Source organism: Dendrobates tinctorius, unplaced genomic scaffold (assembly GCF_039654945.1).
Source record: "Dendrobates tinctorius isolate UK_male_01 unplaced genomic scaffold, ASM3965494v1 ptg000257l, whole genome shotgun sequence".
Lineage (NCBI taxonomy): Eukaryota > Metazoa > Chordata > Amphibia > Anura > Dendrobatidae > Dendrobates > Dendrobates tinctorius.
This window is the reverse complement of record NW_027361924.1, coordinates 7,467,759-7,487,718: the sequence shown is the minus strand read 5'-3', so window position 1 is coordinate 7,487,718 and position 19,960 is coordinate 7,467,759. Positions and strand designations below refer to the sequence as shown.

Genomic DNA, 19,960 nt, shown 5'->3' with positions numbered 1-19,960 from the left:
TAGTTGCTATGGTAACCATGACTAGGCCTTGTCCTGTTCCCATGTCTCCCTATTATTGAGGGCGCCGTGACTGCCGGCGAGCCTCCCTGTAATGACAGGACCCCCATCCCATATGCTGCAGCTCCTGCCCTATGTCACAGAATAATCCTCCAGCGGAGGAAAATCCTCTGTGCGCCGTCAGCTCCCGTCATCGACGCCTGTGTCACTGCTGTCAAGCTGTCACCTCCCCTCATATCACTGGTGTCACAGGCGGTGACACGGGCTTCTTAATGGTAGCAGAAGAGTGCAGAGACTAATACTCAACCCACATTTGTTTATTTTTTTCATCACCTTCATAAATGTCCTTAATATTTGACAGAAAGTCGGGCATAGTACTGAGCCTACTGCAGTGATATGCCTCAAAGTGCCCTACTGCGTCAGGCTTGCCACAGGCAAGGGGGCTGGCAACTGCTGAAATATACAGGATACATAATCCCCAGTATACGGCTATTCTGATATATAATGTACAGTATGAGGTAATAGCTCACCATAACAACGTTGGCGAGATGGGCAGAACACAGCGCATATACACCGCCTGAGCCCCCCACTAATGGTGCTCTCATGTCTGTGACTGACACTGCAAGGGATCCTGGGAAAAAACAGACATGTCATCTTACAGTACATATAGTCTTCCCCGTAGGGACTATGTTATTATGGTTACATTCTTGTACATAGGAGCAGTATTATAGTAGTTATATTCCTGTACATAGGAGCAGTATTATAGTAGTTATATTCTTGTATATAGGGGCAGTATTATAGTAGTTATATTCTTGTACACAGGGGCAGTATTATAGTAGTTATATTCCTGTACATAGGAGCAGTATTATAGTAGTTATATTCTTGTACATAGGAGCAGTATTATAGTAGTTATATTCTTGTACATAGGAGCAGTATTATAGTAGTTATATTCCTGTACATAGGAGCAGTATTATAGTAGTTATATTCTTGTATATAGGGGGCAGTATTATAGTAGTTATATTCTTGTACATGGGGGCAGTATTCATAGTAGTTATATTCCTGTACATAGGAGCAGTATTATAGTAGTTATATTCTTGTATATAGGGGGCAGTATTATAGTAGTTATATTCTTGTATATAGGGGCAGTATTATAGTAGTTATATTCTTGTACATAGGAGCAGTATTATAGTAGTTATATTCTTGTACATGGGGAGGCAGTATTATAGTAGTTATATTCTTGTACATAGGAGCAGTATTATAGTAGTTATATTCTTGTATATAGGAGCAGTATTATAGTAGTTATATTCTTGTACATAGGGAGCAGTATTATAGTAGTTATATTCTTGTACATAGGAGCAGTATTATAGTAGTTATATTCTTGTACATGGGGAGGCAGTATTATAGTAGTTATATTCTTGTATATAGGGGCAGTATTATAGTAGTTATATTCTTGTACATAGGAGCAGTATTATAGTAGTTATATTCTTGTACATGGGGGGCAGTATTATAGTAGTTATATTCTTGTACATAGGAGCAGTATTATAGTAGTTATATTCTTGTATATAGGGCAGTATTATAGTTGTTATATTCTTGTACATAGGGGGCAGTATTATAGTAGTTATATTCTTGTATATAGGGGGCAGTATTATAGTAGTTATATTCTTGTACATGGGGGCAGTATTCATAGTAGTTATATTCCTGTACATAGGAGCAGTATTATAGTAGTTATATTCTTGTATATAGGGGGCAGTATTATAGTAGTTATATTCTTGTATATAGGGGCAGTATTATAGTAGTTATATTCTTGTACATAGGAGCAGTATTATAGTAGTTATATTCTTGTACATGGGGAGGCAGTATTATAGTAGTTATATTCTTGTACATAGGAGCAGTATTATAGTAGTTATATTCTTGTACATAGGGAGCAGTATTATAGTAGTTATATTCTTGTACATAGGGAGCAGTATTATAGTAGTTTTATTCTTGTACATAGGGAGCAGTATTATAGTAGTTATATTCTTGTACATAGGGGGCAGTATTATAGTAGTTATATTCTTGTACATAGGAGCAGTATTATAGTAGTTATATTCTTGTATATAGGGCAGTATTATAGTAGTTATATTCTTGTACATAGGGGGCAGTATTATAGTAGTTATATTCTTGTACATAGGGGGCAGTATTATAGTAGTTATATTCTTGTACATAGGGGGCAGTATTATAGTAGTTATATTCTTGTACATAGGGAGCAGTATTATAGTAGTTATATTCTTGTATATAGGGAGCAGTATTATAGTAGTTATATTCTTGTACATAGGGAGCAGTATTATAGTAGTTATATTCTTGTATATAGGGAGCAGTATTATAGTAGTTATATTCTTGTACATAGGGAGCAGTATTATAGTAGTTATATTCTTGTACATGGGGGGCAGTATTATAGTAGTTATATTCTTGTACATGGGGGGCAGTATTATAGTAGTTATATTCTTGTACATAGAGGACAGTATTATACAGTTAGGTCCATATATATTTGGACAGAGACAACATTTTTCTAATTTTGGTTCTAGACATTACCACAATGAATTTTAAACAAAACCATTCAGATGCAGTTGAAGTTCAGACTTTCAGCTTTCATTTGAGGGAATCCACATTAAAACTGGATGAAGGGTTTAGGAGTTTCAGCTCCTTAACATGTGCCACCCTGTTTTTGAAGGAACCAAAAGTAATTGGACAATTGACGCCAAGGCTATTTCATGGACAGGTGTGGGCAATCCCTTCGTTGTGTCATTCTCAATTAAGCAGATAAAAGGCCTGGAGTTGATTTGAGGTGTGGTGCTTGCATTTGGAAGGTTTTGCTGTGAAGGAAACATGCGGTCAAAGGAGCTCTCCATGCAGGTGAAACAAGCCATCCTTAAGCTGCAAAAACAGAAAAAACCCATCTGAGAAATTACTACAACATTAGGAGTGTCAAAATTTACAGTTTGGTACATCCCGAGAAAGAAAGAAAGCACTGGTGAACTCATCAATGCAAAAAGACCTGGGCGCCCACGGAAGACAACAGTGGTGGATGATCGCAGAATAATCTCTATGGTGAAAAGAAACCCCTTCACAACAGCCAACCAAGTGACCAACACTCTCCAGGAGGTCGGCGTATCAATATCCAAATCTACCATAAAGAGAAGACTGCATGAAGGTAAATACAGAGGGGTCACTGCACGGTGCAAGCCACTCATAAGCATCAAGAATCAAAAGGCTAGACTGGACTTTGCTAAAAAACATCTAAAAAAGCAAGTACAGTTCTGGAAGAACATTCTTTGGACAGATGAAACCAAGATCAACCTCTACCAGAATGATGGAAAGAGAAAAGTATGGCGAAGGCGTGGTACAGCTCATGATCCAACGCATACCACATCATCTGTAAAATACGGCGGAGGCAGTGTGATGGCTTGGGCATGCATGGCTGCCAGTGGCACTGGGTCACTAGTGTTTATTGATGATGTGACACAGGACAGAAGCAGCCGAATGAATTCTGAGGTATTGAGAGCCATACTGTGTGCTCAGATCCAGCCAAATGCCGCCAAACTGATTGGTCGTCGTTTCATACTACAGATGGACAATGACCCAAAACATAAAGCCAAAGCGACCCAGGAGTTTATTAAAGCAAAGAAGTGGAATATTCTTGAATGGCCAAGTCAGTCACCTGATCTCAACCCAATTGAGCAGGCATTTCACTTGTTAGAGACAGGGCTGTGGAGTCGGAGTCGGTGCTCATTTTGGTGGAGTCGGAGTCGGTATAAAATGGACCGACTCCGACTCCTAAAATATATAATAAATTGGGTACAGTAATTCAATGCAGGATGTGCTGAATATTTTTTCATAGGAATTTGGGAAAGTTATGAAATGTCCTATAAATGACTGTTCTATTCCTGATCTAAGGCTACATTCACACACAGCGTTTTTCCTGTGTTTTTTGAGGATACGTTTTTCAGCTGCAAAAGCTGATCATCTTTTTAAAAAACTGCATCACCTGAAAGGTTTTTGAGCTCATAGATAATGTTTTCAATAGCAAAAGCAGATTAGAAATTTGCTCTATCTATCCATTTATCCATATCTGTCTATCCATATCATATCTGTACCAAAAAGAATGAAAACCGGGTAGTACACCAATATATATTCTGTTCTATCTAAATATCTTGATTATTGGATCATAAAAATGATTAAATGTCTGAGGTTCACATTGTACTACAATAAATTTTTCACTTAAATATAAGCAATATGTGTGGGAGTCGGAGTCGTGGAGTCGGAGTCGGAGTTGGAGTCGGAGTCGGTGTAAGGGAAATTGAGGAGTCGGAGGCGGAGTTGGAGTCGCAGGTTTGGCTTACCGACTCCACAGCCCTGGTTAGAGACTAAACTTCAGACAGAAAGGCCCAGAAACAAACAGCAACTGAAAACCACCGCAGTGAAGGCCTGGCAGAGCATCAAAAAGGAGGAAACACAGCGTCTGGTGATGTCCATGAGCTCAAGACTTCAGGCAGTGATTGCCAACAAAGGGTTTTTAACCAAGTACTAGAAATGAACATTTTATTTACAATTATTTAATATGTCCAATTACTTTTGGTCCCTTTAAAAACAGGGTGGCACATGTTAAGGAGCTGAAACTCCTAAACCCTTCATCCAGTTTTAATGTGGAGACCCTCAAATGAAAGCTGAAAGTCTGAACTTCAACTGCATCTGAATTGTTTTGTTTAAAATTCATTGTGGTAATGTCTAGAACCAAAATTAGAAAAATGTTGTCTCTGTCCAAATATATATGGACCTAACTATAGTAGTTATATTCTTGTACATAGGGGGCAGTATTATAGTAGTTATATTCTTATACATAAGGGCAGTATTATAGTAGTTATATTCTTGTACATAGGAGCAGTATTATAGTAGTTATATTCTTGTACATAGGGGGCAGTATTATAGTAGTTATATTCTTGTACATAGGGACAGTATTATAGTAGTTATATTCTTGTACATAGGGGAAGTATTATAGGAGTTATATTCTTGTACATAGGGGGCAGTATTATAGTAGTTATATTCTTGTACATGGGGGGCATTATTATAATAGTTATATTCTTGTACATAGGGGGCAGTATTATAGTAGTTATATTCTTGTACATAGGGGCAGTATTATAGTAGTTATATTCTTGTACATGGGGAGGCAGTATTATAGTAGTTACAGTATATTCTTGTACATAGGAGCAGTATTATAGTAGTTATATTCTTGTATATAGGAGCAGTATTATAGTAGTTATATTCTTGTACATAGGGAGCAGTATTATAGTAGTTATATTCTTGTACATAGGAGCAGTATTATAGTAGTTATATTCTTGTACATGGGGAGGCAGTATTATAGTAGTTATATTCTTGTATATAGGGGCAGTATTATAGTAGTTATATTCTTGTACATAGGAGCAGTATTATAGTAGTTATATTCTTGTACATGGGGGGCAGTATTATAGCAGTTATATTCTTGTACATAGGAGCAGTATTATAGTAGTTATATTCTTGTATATAGGGCAGTATTATAGTTGTTATATTCTTGTACATAGGAGCAGTATTATAGTAGTTATATTCTTGTACATGGGGAGGCAGTATTATAGTAGTTATATTCTTGTATATAGGGGCAGTATTATAGTAGTTATATTCTTGTACATAGGAGCAGTATTATAGTAGTTATATTCTTGTACATGGGGGGCAGTATTATAGTAGTTATATTCTTGTACATAGGAGCAGTATTATAGTAGTTATATTCTTGTATATAGGGCAGTATCATAGTTGTTATATTCTTGTACATAGGGGGCAGTCTTATAGTAGTTATATTCTTGTACATAGGGGCAGTATTATAGTAGTTATATTCTTGTACATGGGGGGCATTATTATAATAGTTATATTCTTGTACATAGGGGGCAGTATTATAGTAGTTATATTCTTGTATATAGGGGCAGTATTATAGTAGTTATATTCTTGTACATAGGAGCAGTATTATAGTAGTTATATTCTTGTACATGGGGGGCAGTATTATAGTAGTTATATTCTTGTACATAGGAGCAGTATTATAGTAGTTATATTCTTGTATATAGGGCAGTATTATAGTTGTTATATTCTTGTACATAGGGGCAGTATTATAGTAGTTATATTCTTGTATATAGGGGCAGTATTATAGTAGTTATATTCTTGTACATAGGAGCAGTATTATAGTAGTTATATTCTTGTATATAGGAGCAGTATTATAGTAGTTATATTCTTGTACATAGGGAGCAGTATTATAGTAGTTATATTCTTGTACATAGGAGCAGTATTATAGTAGTTATATTCTTGTACATGGGGAGGCAGTATTATAGTAGTTATATTCTTGTATATAGGGGCAGTATTATAGTAGTTATATTCTTGTACATAGGAGCAGTATTATAGTAGTTATATTCTTGTACATGGGGGGCAGTATTATAGTAGTTATATTCTTGTACATAGGAGCAGTATTATAGTAGTTATATTCTTGTATATAGGGCAGTATTATAGTTGTTATATTCTTGTACATAGGAGCAGTATTATAGTAGTTATATTCTTGTACATGGGGAGGCAGTATTATAGTAGTTATATTCTTGTATATAGGGGCAGTATTATAGTAGTTATATTCTTGTACATAGGAGCAGTATTATAGTAGTTATATTCTTGTACATGGGGGGCAGTATCATAGTTGTTATATTCTTGTACATAGGGGCAGTCTTATAGTAGTTATATTCTTGTACATAGGGGCAGTATCATAGTTGTTATATTCTTGTACATAGGGGGCAGTATTATAGTAGTTATATTCTTGTATATAGGGGCAGTATTATAGTAGTTATATTCTTGTACATAGGAGCAGTATTATAGTAGTTATATTCTTGTACATGGGGGGCAGTATTATAGTAGTTATATTCTTGTACATAGGAGCAGTATTATAGTAGTTATATTCTTGTATATAGGGCAGTATTATAGTTGTTATATTCTTGTACATAGGGGCAGTATTATAGTAGTTATATTCTTGTATATAGGGGCAGTATTATAGTAGTTATATTCTTGTACATAGGAGCAGTATTATAGTAGTTATATTCTTGTACATGGGGGGCATTATTATAATAGTTATATTCTTGTACATAGGGGGCAGTATTATAGTAGTTATATTCTTGTATATAGGGGCAGTATTATAGTAGTTATATTCTTGTACATTGGGGCAGTATTATAGTAGTTATATTCTTGTACATGGGGGGCAGTATTATAGTAGTTATATTCTTGTACATAGGAGCAGTATTATAGTAGTTATATTCTTGTATATAGGGCAGTATTATAGTAGTTATATTCTTGTACATAGGGGGCAGTATTATAGTAGTTTTATTCTTGTACATAGGGGGCAGTATTATAGTAGTTATATTCTTGTACATAGGGGGCAGTATTATAGTAGTTATATTCTTGTACATAGGGGGCAGTATTATAGTAGTTATATTCTTGTACATAGGGAGCAGTATTATAGTAGTTATATTCTTGTATATAGGGAGCAGTATTATAGTAGTTATATTCTTGTACATAGGGAGCAGTATTATAGTAGTTATATTCTTGTACATAGGGGGCAGTATTATAGTAGTTATATTCTTGTACATGGGGGCAGTATTATAGTAGTTATATTCTTGTACATGAGGGGCAGTATTATAGTAGTTATATTCTTGTACATAGAGGGCAGTATTATACAGTTAGGTCCATATATATTTGGACAGAGACAACATTTTTCTAATTTTGGTTCTAGACATTACCACAATGAATTTTAAACAAAACCATTCTGATGCAGTTGAAGTTCAGACTTTCAGCTTTCATTTGAGGGAATCCACATTAAAACTGGATGAAGGGTTTAGGAGTTTCAGCTCCTTAACATGTGCCACCCTGTTTTTGAAGGAACCAAAAGTAATTGGACAATTGACTCCAAGGCTATTTCATGGACAGGTGTGGGCAATCCCTTCGTTGTGTCATTCTCAATTAAGCAGATAAAAGGCCTGGAGTTGATTTGAGGTGTGGTGCTTGCATTTGGAAGGTTTTGCTGTGAAGGAAACATGCGGTCAAAGGAGCTCTCCATGCAGGTGAAACAAGCCATCCTTAAGCTGCAAAAACAGAAAAAACCCATCTGAGAAATTACTACAACATTAGGAGTGTCAAAATTTACAGTTTGGTACATCCCGAGAAAGAAAGAAAGCACTGGTGAACTCATCAATGCAAAAAGACCTGGGCGCCCACGGAAGACAACAGTGGTGGATGATCGCAGAATAATCTCCATGGTGAAGAGAAACCCCTTCACAACAGCCAACCAAGTGACCAACACTCTCCAGGAGGTAGGCGTATCAATATCCAAATCTACCATAAAGAGAAGACTGCATGAAGGTAAATACAGAGGGGTCACTGCACGGTGCAAGCCACTCATAAGCATCAAGAATCAAAAGGCTAGACTGGACTTTGCTAAAAAACATCTAAAAAAGCAAGTACAGTTCTGGAAGAACATTCTTTGGACAGATGAAACCAAGATCAACCTCTACCAGAATGATGGAAAGAGAAAAGTATGGCGAAGGCGTGGTACATCTCATGATCCAACGCATACCACATCATCTGTAAAATACGGCGTAGGCAGTGTGATGGCTTGGGCATGCATGGCTGCCAGTGGCACTGGGTCACTAGTGTTTATTGATGATGTGACACAGGACAGAAGCAGCCGAATGAATTCTGAGGTATTCAGAGCCATACTGTGTGCTCAGATCCAGCCAAATGCCGCCAAACTGATTGGTCGTCGTTTCATACTACAGATGGACAATGACCCAAAACATAAAGCCAAAGCGACCCAGGAGTTTATTAAAGCAAAGAAGTGGAATATTCTTGAATGGCCAAGTCAGTCACCTGATCTCAACCCAATTGAGCAGGCATTTCACTTGTTAGAGACTAAACTTCAGACAGAAAGGCCCAGAAACAAACAGCAACTGAAAACCACCGCAGTGAAGGCCTGGCAGAGCATCAAAAAGGAGGAAACACAGCGTCTGGTGATGTCCATGAGCTCAAGACTTCAGGCAGTGATTGCCAACAAAGGGTTTTTAACCAAGTACTAGAAATGAACATTTTATTTACAATTATTTAATCTGTCCAATTACTTTTGGTCCCTTTAAAAACAGGGTGGCACATGTTAAGGAGCTGAAACTCCTAAACCCTTCATCCAGTTTTAATGTGGAGACCCTCAAATGAAAGCTGAAAGTCTGAACTTCAACTGCATCTGAATTGTTTTGTTTAAAATTCATTGTGGTAATGTCTAGAACCAAAATTAGAAAAATGTTGTCTCTGTCCAAATATATATGGACCTAACTATAGTAGTTATATTCTTGTACATAGGGGGCAGTATTATAGTAGTTATATTCTTATACATAAGGGCAGTATTATAGTAGTTATATTCTTGTACATAGGAGCAGTATTATAGTAGTTATATTCTTGTACATAGGGGGCAGTATTATAGTAGTTATATTCTTGTACATAGGGGGCAGTATTATAGTAGTTATATTCTTGTACATAGGGACAGTATTATAGTAGTTATATTCTTGTACATAGGGGAAGTATTATAGTAGTTATATTCTTGTACATAGGGGGCAGTATTATAGTAGTTATATTCTTGTACATAGGGGGCAGTATTATAGTAGTTATATTCTTGTACATAGGGGGCAGTATTATAGTAGTTATATTCTTGTACATAGGGGCAGTATTATAGTAGTTATATTCTTGTACATAGGGGCAGTATTATAGTAGTTATATTCCTGTACATAGGGGGCAGTATTATAGTAGTTATATTCTTGTACATAGGGGGCAGTATTATAGTAGTTATATTCTTGTACATAGGGGCAGTATTATAGTAGTTATATTCTTGTACATAGGGGGCAGTATTATAGTAGTTATATTCTTGTACATAGGGGGCAGTATTATAGTAGTTATATTCTTGTACATAGGGGGCAGTATTATAGTAGTTATATTCTTGTACATAGGGGGCAGTATTATAGTAGTTATATTCTTGTACATAGGGGCAGTATTATAGTAGTTATATTCTTGTACATAGGGGCAGTATTATAGTAGTTATATTCCTGTACATAGGGGGCAGTATTATAGTAGTTATATTCTTGTACATAGGGGGCAGTATTATAGTAGTTATATTCTTGTACATAGGGGCAGTATTATAGTAGTTATATTCTTGTACATAGGGGGCAGTATTATAGTAGTTATATTCTTGTACATAGGGGGCAGTATTATAGTAGTTATATTCTTGTACATAGGGGGCAGTATTATAGTAGTTATATTCTTGTACATAGGGGGCAGTATTATAGTAGTTATATTCTTGTACATAGGGGGCAGTATTATAGTAGTTATATTCTTGTACATAGGGGCAGTATTATAGTAGTTATATTCTTGTACATAGGAGCAGTATTATAGTAGTTATATTCTTGTACGTAGGGGGCAGTATTATAGTAGTTATATTCTTGTACATAGGGGGCAGTATTATAGTAGTTATATTCTTGTATATAGGGGCAGTATTATAGTAGTTATATTCTTGTACATAGGGGGCAGTATTATAGTAGTTATATTCTTGTACATAGGAGCAGTATTATAGTAGTTATATTCTTGTACATAGGGGGCAGTATTATAGTAGTTATATTCTTGTACATAGGGGCAGTATTATAGTAGTTATATTCTTGTACATAGGAGCAGTATTATAGTAGTTATATTCTTGTATATAGGGGCAGTATTATAGTAGTTATATTCTTGTACATAGGGGGCAGTATTATAGTAGTTATATTCTTGTACATAGGGGCAGTATTATAGTAGTTATATTCTTGTACATAGGGGGCAGTATTGTTATGGTTAGCTCAGTAAGGATATTTTTCACAGTTTTGTTGAGCAATAGTTGAATGTCTTGAAAGGTGACAACTGTGCCCGTGAGACAGAAATGTGCACCTTACAGTTGTCACTTTCCTTTATTTGAGGTTACAATAAACACTAGTTTTTGTGTCTCTCAGATTAAAAATATTTTTTATGTAGCTGGGAAAATGATGGACTCACCTGCCAGCACCCCGGCCAGGTACAGGAAGCCGATCCTCAGCACACCGTGAACCATCTCTAGCGGCACGCCAATCATTAGCTGGAGGAGGGTGTTAAAGCCGAGCTGTTCCAAGCTGGAAATACCACATAAAGGGTCAAATGTAGAAAGGATCGAGGTGATGTCAGTAATTAGTAGATTCATTAAAGGTTTTGTCTCTGTTTTCAGCCACATTCATGATCCATTATAGTAATCATGAAATGGACAGAATTTCTGACTACTCTGACCAGGAACGTGTGGTGAGAGTGGTTGTCACTTCTACATGCAGTCACTTTCCAAATGTCTGTCTTATTTATCGGAATTGTCTACAGCCATCATGTATTATCTTTGCCCCATTCCCCTTCTCTGTGTTTCATTCCTTTAACCTCTGTAGAAAATATTCTAGATTTCTCTCTGACTCTCTCTTCCATAGTCTGAATAATAAGCCATTTCTTTAACAAAAAACGAACCAAGTAAACAGCGTGCGTGAATATGAAGCTGCGACTCGGTGATTTCACCCTCGGTCACGGAAGCCTGTATTAAGCCTCTACGTGCGCTTGTTTGATCCCCTGTGAACACTGGGGGGATTTGCTGAGTGAAGCCTTTTTAAGGTTCAGGAGTTTTGTTATTGCGTGCACCATTAAAAATGACTCCTGGCGTCGTCTCTAAGTGTGAGAGTAAAGTCGTATTTCCTGGCTGAGAGCCCGGAGCCATCGTCGCGGCAGTTCCTTCAGAAATGTATATTCGCTTTGGCATGTGGTCATATTTCTGAAATAATCCGCCTCTATTTGCATTAAACACAAGATGTAAAAAATCCCCCCGTAACCCACGGTTAGTAATTACATCGATGTAAAATCCGCTAAAATGTCGTGTGCTAGTTATTAAAACTGTTCATGGAAACCGTCAGCAAGCTGCCATTGATTGTAGTTTTGTTTTTTTTATATTTTGACTAAAACATCTAACGATGGAATCTTTTTCAGCCTTGAGGTCCGACCTCTGTGACATCCTGTATTCTGAAAATGAAGGTGTCAAAGCATTAATTTTACCCTGATTCGCTTCCAAATTTTCACTGTCTAGAAGCACAAAATATTTCCAGGACTCTGGTCCAGGGGCTAGGATCGTAGTTCGTGGCCACTGGACCAGAGCGCTACGAACCCACTCCTATTTTCACGCCTCTTCTGATCAGTCAGCCCAGTGTGACACACACATGAAGCGGCGTCAGGGCTACTAATCGGAGGAAACATCGGAGATGTCGACAGGTGGGAAGAATTTTGTAGGGCTCGGGTCTGGCTGCTACGGAGTATTGACTTTTGCGTCTTGAATTTTTTTGCTTCACTCTACTTTCAGCTGTGCAAGGATGTAATTTGGCCGTACCTCTGCACAGAGGGTTGTGGAGAAGGAAAAATAGTAAAGGAGCTGCGGCGGATACAGGAGATAAGGCAAGGTTGGTGGCCCCAGCATCTTCACCTTCAGAAGTAACCCATCGAGTAGGGCGAGCTAGGGTGCCTTCTAGTGTTAGGGACAGGATAGGAGCCTCTGGTCCCGGGTTACATGACAACAGAGTCGTGACACCGCCAGTAATTTTACTATGATGTCAATGTCCCTTTAGCACACAAATTCCCAATTTCGGTAACTTGTATAGCCATGATGAGCTGTATACATTCACACGAGCTAGAAAGTAAAACGAAAAGATCTGTCAACAGCAGCGAGGTGCCTGCTTCAGTGTATAATCAGTCCAACTTATAGAAAATCACATGAAAATAATACCAGGAAGTTACAGAGCGCCGCCTAGTGGTGCACAGTGTAGTGGTCAAGAAGTCCTGGAAGGCTGGAGACCGTGCTCAGTAGCTGGGGCTGATGGATGTGGTAGAGGCTTCAAATCCGTACAAGCCCCACCGGCCTACAATAATAATACTACTGCTATAAGAAGACCTGGCGGTGGCGGCTTGCACACTGAGATGAGGATGAACCATTACGAGTCCTATAATTAGGATGTCACAGTTATGCTCTCGTGTTACCATGGTAACCACCACTACGGCCTTGGGATCAATGCACAGAACACGGCCCTGGGTGGTTCAATAAAGCAGAAGAGCAATGGAGGCGACGGAGCACAGAGAAATGGGAATTGCCGTACTAAACAGGGAAACGTTTCACCGCCATATAGGCTGCATATGGCCTCCATTACCGCTGCCTCGAGGCTGTCACCTGGCTTTCCCGGACTCCTAAATGGAAAATCTGGCACAGGATCTGCTGCTGGTCTCCTCATTAGCCTCTCAACCACCTAAAACCATTCCTCTGTTTGTCCCATCAGGTTTTGGCTGAGAAAAGACTGTCCATATCCAGAGCATTTTCGAAGCGCTGTCCTAGAAACAGTCAACAAGCAGGCAACTTCTGGCAGATCCTCTCTTGCAAGGTAAAAATACGTTCCCCTCTTTACCCTTCATCCCGAAACCTACTAGTGATATTACATCAGTAATGCAAAAGTATTTACACCCCTTCCATGAAACCATCTGGCCGGAGATTAGCCTAAATGTGTAGCCTTTTTAGGTGACTGCAAAAAAATAAAGTAGGAAATTTGCTCTGCAGATTTTCCACCAATCATATCTTCATTTTGCTTTCTGCCTGATTTACAGAGGAGGCGACTTGTTTTATTGTTTTTTTTTTTTTGTTTTTTTTTATAGACGAGGATTGAGGTTTAATGCACCAGGATCCTTCAAAAACATCTATAGAGTCCTCAGCGTATGATCTCAAGTACCTGGTTACCATGGAAATCACATGAAAAAATATCTCCTGTATCTCCGAGCAGATTTGCCTCACGAAATCTCCATCCTTCAGTAAAACCCGCAGGAGCGGAACAGAGATTGTGGCGGAGGAAATACTGCACCGTGACGCCAAAGAAGTGTAAGAAAAAATACATTTATGACTAGCCTATATTACCTGCTATTACTGCATTACCAGTTATTTTGGAAAGTGAAAGAAGCTTCCTCTTAATGCTTTGTGGAAACCATCAACAAGCAGGGTAGCGACCAATGACACATTGGCTCTACATTCCCATCACTAGAAGTTTTGGAGATGAACGGTGGTCTATACTGGTGCCATTTTGAATATTCCAGCCCATAAATCCTGTCCCATTTTATGCCTTCTGACAACATCTCTGTACACATAAGTAGAGCTGTAGTCGTCACTTTTTCTAGCACCACCCACCCCAAAGCACGGCAAGGTGTCATCTTAGGGCGGCACTTACCCAACGTGCATGAACATATACGTGAGGAAGCGCCAGGCTCTGGCTCGATGTCCCGGGTGGTATACCAGGGGGCTCTTCATGTACTCGGGGTGGTACGTCTGTAACACCCACTTGTTCAATTTGATGCCATAACACAGGAACACGATGATCTAGAGTGGATGAGACAGGCCTAAGAACAGCAGAAGAAGGCCAGTGGACTATTAACCACTTAGGTAGCCGGGCAGGTTCCTCCGCTCTCATACAACTACTAAACAAGCCCTGCTGCTGTCAGGAGGTTGTGCCAAACATCTTGTGTCACTGACCCCAGATCTTCTGCAGATACTTCTGTCTCTTCATGTGACCCCCAGACAGACTGGATGATGTGAGATCAGGACTCCTCTTTCTTTAGGACAATGGCTGGCTGCTGTGGGTCGTCCGGCTGCAGAATAAATTTTGTGTCAATCAGACAACTCTGATGGGATTACATGATGGATAAGTATCTTCCTGTATTTCTCAGCATTGAGGACACCAAGAAATTGGCAGTAGATGAAAGACGCAACATCATGTTACTTGTCTTTGAAATCGGCAAATATCCAGCAGTGGCATCAGCTCAGAGCTTAGCAGCAACCAGTGGGACCCAGCTTATACCCATCTACTGTTCGGAGAAGTCTGGCCAGAAGTGATCTTCATGGATGAATTGTGGCCAAAAAAAAGGGCTGAGATAATGAGGCAGATACTTATCCATCATGTGATACCATCAGGGAGGCATCTGATTGGCTCCAAATTTATTCTGCAGCCGGACAATCAACCCAAACACCCGGGTAATGGCCCCAAGTCATCATTCCTGTTTCTCCAATTTCTGTTTTAATTTTCTCCTTTTCTAAAGCTTTACTATATGAACCTTATTCTCTTCACATTATGTGGCAAGTTTTCAGTTGTTTTTCTTTAAGACTTATTTTATTTTTCCTCAACAACTTTGCTTATCCACATGTTTTGGAAAGATTCTGGAAATTTGACTTTTACCAAATGTCGCTTTTTTGGGGGGTGCATCTTACTCCAGTCTCTGCCTGGAGTAAGGTTTCTGGAGGAGTTTTCAATTGTGTCACATTTTTGTGACTTTTCAATGGAATTGTGACTTTTGGAAGAGAAAAGTCATAAAAACCTGCTAAAGATAAAAACAAAGAGCATTTTTTTTATTTTGCACCAAATTCATGGACCGTGTGTGTAATTTTTAAGAAACTGCCACTAAAAACATCAACTGATATTAAGTGAAAAAAAAAATGTGACATCAATAAATCACAAATGATGAAGCTGGCAAAATGTCATTAAGAACGATCTTCAGTGTAAAGAAGAACGAGAAGTCCTGGAGGTGATGATTCGGTCCCACAGATCCCTGATCTCACATCATCCAGTCTGTCTGGGATCACATGAAGAAGGATCCGCACAAGCCTCATACACAGAAGATCTGGGGTCAGGTCTCCAAGATGTTTAATAGATCCTCCATAACCTGTCTACAAGAGACGAGCAGAAGTGATGGAGGCGACAGGCTGTCACCAGATACTGATGATGGAGGCGATGGGCGGTCATCATATACTGATGATGGAAGCGACGGGCAGTCACCAGATACAGATGATGGAGGTGATGGGCGGTCACCAGATACTGATGATGGAGGTGATGGGCGGTCACCAGATACTGATGATGGAAGCGACGGGCGGTCACCAGATACTGATGATGGAGGTGATGGGCGGTCACCAGATACTGATACTGTTATCAGTGAATAACATAAAAAGCGCCCTCCTTCAAGCTACTTTCAAACATACTAGCACGTTATGTCTTATCCTTTTCTCCTTCAATCTGAGCACCCAAGATATATTTTTTGGTCTCTGTTGTAGTATTTCTTATATAATATTGTATATATCCACGACCGAATTGCATTCTGTGATTTTTGTACATACTTTATTTATTTTTGTTTATTTTTTTTCACACTGTAGTAACTAATGAAGGTCTATATTGACTGAAATGTTTTCTGGTACTACAATAAACTGCCTCACCAAGCATTAAGTTGAGTGCCAGGTTTTCATTTTATCACTGATGATGGAAGCGACGGGCTGTCACCAGATACTGATGATGGAGGCCACGGGCTGTCACCAGATACTGATGATGGAGGCCACAGGCAGTCACCAGATACTGATGATGGAAGCGACGGCCAGTCACCAGATACTGATGATGGAGGCCACAGACAGTCACCAGATACTGATGATGGAGGTGACGGGCGGTCACCAGATACTGATGATGGAGGCCACAGGCAGTCACCAGATACTGATGATGGAAGCGACGGGCAGTCACCAGATACTGATGATGGAGGCCACGGGCTGTCACCAGATACTGATGATGGAGGCCACAGGCAGTCACCAGATACTGATGATGGAAGCGACGGGCAGTCACCAGATACTGATGATGGAGGCCACAGACAGTCACCAGATACTGATGATGGAGGTGACGGGCGGTCACCAGATACTGATGATGGAGGCCACAGGCAGTCACCAGATACTGATGATGGAAGCGACGGGCAGTCACCAGATACTGATGATGGAGGCCACAGGCAGTCACCAGATACTGATGATGGAGGCGACAGGCGGTCACCAGATACTGATGATGGAGGCCACAGGCAATCACCAGATACTGATGATGGAAGCGACGGGCGGTCACCAGATACTGATGATGGAGGTGATGGGCGGTCACCAGATACTGATGATGGAAGTGATGGGCGGTCACCAGATACTGATGATGGAAGCGACGGGCGGTCACCAGATACTGATGATGGAAGCGACGGGCAGTCACCAGATACTGATGATGGAGGTGATGGGCGGTCACCAGATACTGATGATGGAAGCGACGGGCAGTCACCAGATACTGATGATGGAAGCGACGGGCGGTCACCAGATACTGATGATGGAAGCGACGGGCGGTCACCAGATACTGGTGATGGAAGCGACAGGCGGTCACCAGATACTGATGATGGAGGTGATGGGCGGTCACCAGATACTGATGATGGAGGTGACAGGCGGTCACCAGATACTGATGATGGAGGTGACAGGCGGTCACCAGATACTGATGATGGAAGCGACGGGCGGTCACCAGATACTGATGATGGAAGCGACGGGCGGTCACCAGATACTGATGATGGAAGCGACGGGCGGTCACCAGATACTGATGATGGAAGCGACGGGCGGTCACCAGATACTGGTGATGGAAGCGACGGGCGGTCACCAGATACTGATGATGGAGGTGACAGGCGGTCACCAGATACTGATGATGGAGGTGACAGGCGGTCACCAGATACTGATGATGGAGGTGACAGGCGGTCACCAGATACTGATGATGGAGGTGACAGGCGGTCACCAGATACTGATGATGGAAGCGACGGGCGGTCACCAGATACTGATGATGGAAGCGACGGGCGGTCACCAGATACTGATGATGGAAGCGACGGGCGGTCACCAGATACTGATGATGGAAGCGACGGGCGGTCACCAGATACTGATGATGGAAGCGACGGGCGGTCACCAGATACTGATGATGGAAGCGACGGGCGGTCACCAGATACTGGTGATGGAAGCGACGGGCGGTCACCAGATACTGATGATGGAGGTGACAGGCGGTCACCAGATACTGGTGATGGAAGCGACAGGCGGTCACCAGATACTGATGATGGAGGTGACAGGCGGTCACCATGTACTGATGATGGAGGCGACGGCCAGTTACCAGATTCTGATGATGAAGACGACGGGCGGTCACCAGATACTGATGATGGAGGTGACAGGCGGTCATGTACTGATGATGGAGGCAACGGGCGGTCACTAGATAATGATGATGGAGGTAACATGCAGTTACCAGATTCTGATGATGAAGGAGATGAGCAGTCACCAGATACTGATGATGGAGGCGAGGGTTGGTCACCAGATACTGATGATGGAGGCAACAGGCGGTCACCAGTTACTGAGGGGATTTAAATTTCTCATTTTTCATTCACTTAGTTTTTTTTTTTTTTTATCTATTAACAAATTATAATTATCACTTCTATTAATGAAAGCTTCTTATTCTCCAGCAGTTTTTTATCACCTGCTTTAGACTTTTGCACAGTACTGTATATGACATAGATTTGATCGGCGTGGAATGATGCAAATCACAGGATGGATAGATCTGTTAATGAAAACACGGAAACATTTTCAAGACATCTGAATTTATTCAGGCTGGAGTATGAGTGACACACTGCACTTCCAGCATTGGTTGCTATCAGTGAGGTTATTGATGGTCGTCTGAGGAAGGCATCTGCAGCTGAATGCACTTGTGCAAATCATCAGATTCCGCTGCTGGCAGCTCCTGTGTAATCTATGATTACATGGGTCCGGCTACAGTATGTTATGCCACTATATACCATATTCCCGGGAGTAGGACCAGCATGACAAGCCATAAGGAAGGCCTCTTCATGGAGTTGCCCATGTGGTCATCTAATGAAGATCAGAGGCTGGATTGGAAGTCTCTGAGTGACGAGTTACGTTTTTGTCTTGGACATAATGATAGCCAAAAGATTGGTCTGAAGACCACATGGACAACACCATGAAGAGGCCTTCACTAGGGATCGTCACACCGGTCCAACTCCTGACATTAGCCAATTTCTCCAAAGTGTCCCAGGAGCACAACATCAGGCTCGTGTCTCACGTGTTGCTGTGAGCAGCCTGCGTGGCTTGAAAGTGCTCCCATGGTTGCAGCGTCTCCAGACCTGTCTCCCCTCGAGCACATCTGGGATGTTATTGCTTGGTGATTACACAGGAGCTGCCAGCAACTGATCTTGATGATTTGTCCAAATGCATGCAGCGGCAGAACCTTCCTCAGACGACCATTAAAGACCTCAGTAATAGCAGCCGAGGCTGAAAGTGCCAGGATTTCTGCTTGTAACTCCTACTCCAAACTGAAGAAATCCAGATGTTTTGAATATTCAGTAATGTTCCCGTACTGTGATTTCCACACTTCCATAACTTCTTGGTATTGGAAATCCAATGTGGACGAGAGTAGATAGATATGAGAGTGATACATAAATTGATAGATGAGAGATAGGGAACTGGATTCATAGAGAAGTAGATACGGTTATGTTAGGAAACAGACACATTTACCATCTAGACCTGTTCCTAGTGAATACTTGCCTGTGTCAAAGTCACCGCTGCCATGAATACAGGTGGTGGACATGGGCGATGCTGGTAGAAGTACCACCGCCTCTCCATCTCCCCGGGCAGGATCTCATATGCCACATAACGAACAAATCTTTTGTAGACGCCCAGCCCGGCCTGATCCAGCAGCACATCGCGAGGGAGAGCTCTCTGGCCGCTGCTAATGGCTCTGCGGAAACTACTGGACCTCTTGCTGCTTATCTGTGGAGTCACAGTAATGTTTCCATGTCAAATAATATGAAAGTCATTGATGATTTTCAGATGTTATCTATTATGCATTCATTCCCTAATCGTCTCATGGAAACCACCACCAAGCAGGTTACTAATCTTCTTACAATTCAAAGAAAG

The 19,960-nt window shown here is 40.6% G+C and overlaps 1 protein-coding gene across 1 annotated transcript in view; it reads right to left on the bottom strand.

The window, feature by feature from the left end:
* The window catches only part of RHBDL1 (rhomboid like 1), a 54,048-nt gene that overhangs the window by 8,454 nt on the left and 25,634 nt on the right, over positions 1-19,960 (bottom strand). Inside the window, exons 3-6 of the mRNA XM_073558602.1 lie at positions 19,589-19,813; positions 14,406-14,554; positions 11,146-11,258; positions 528-628 (exon numbers count right to left, since the gene is read on the bottom strand). Of these exons, the coding sequence (XP_073414703.1) occupies positions 528-628; positions 11,146-11,258; positions 14,406-14,554; positions 19,589-19,813 (588 nt within the window). The remainder of the gene's footprint in view (positions 1-527; positions 629-11,145; positions 11,259-14,405; positions 14,555-19,588; positions 19,814-19,960) is intronic.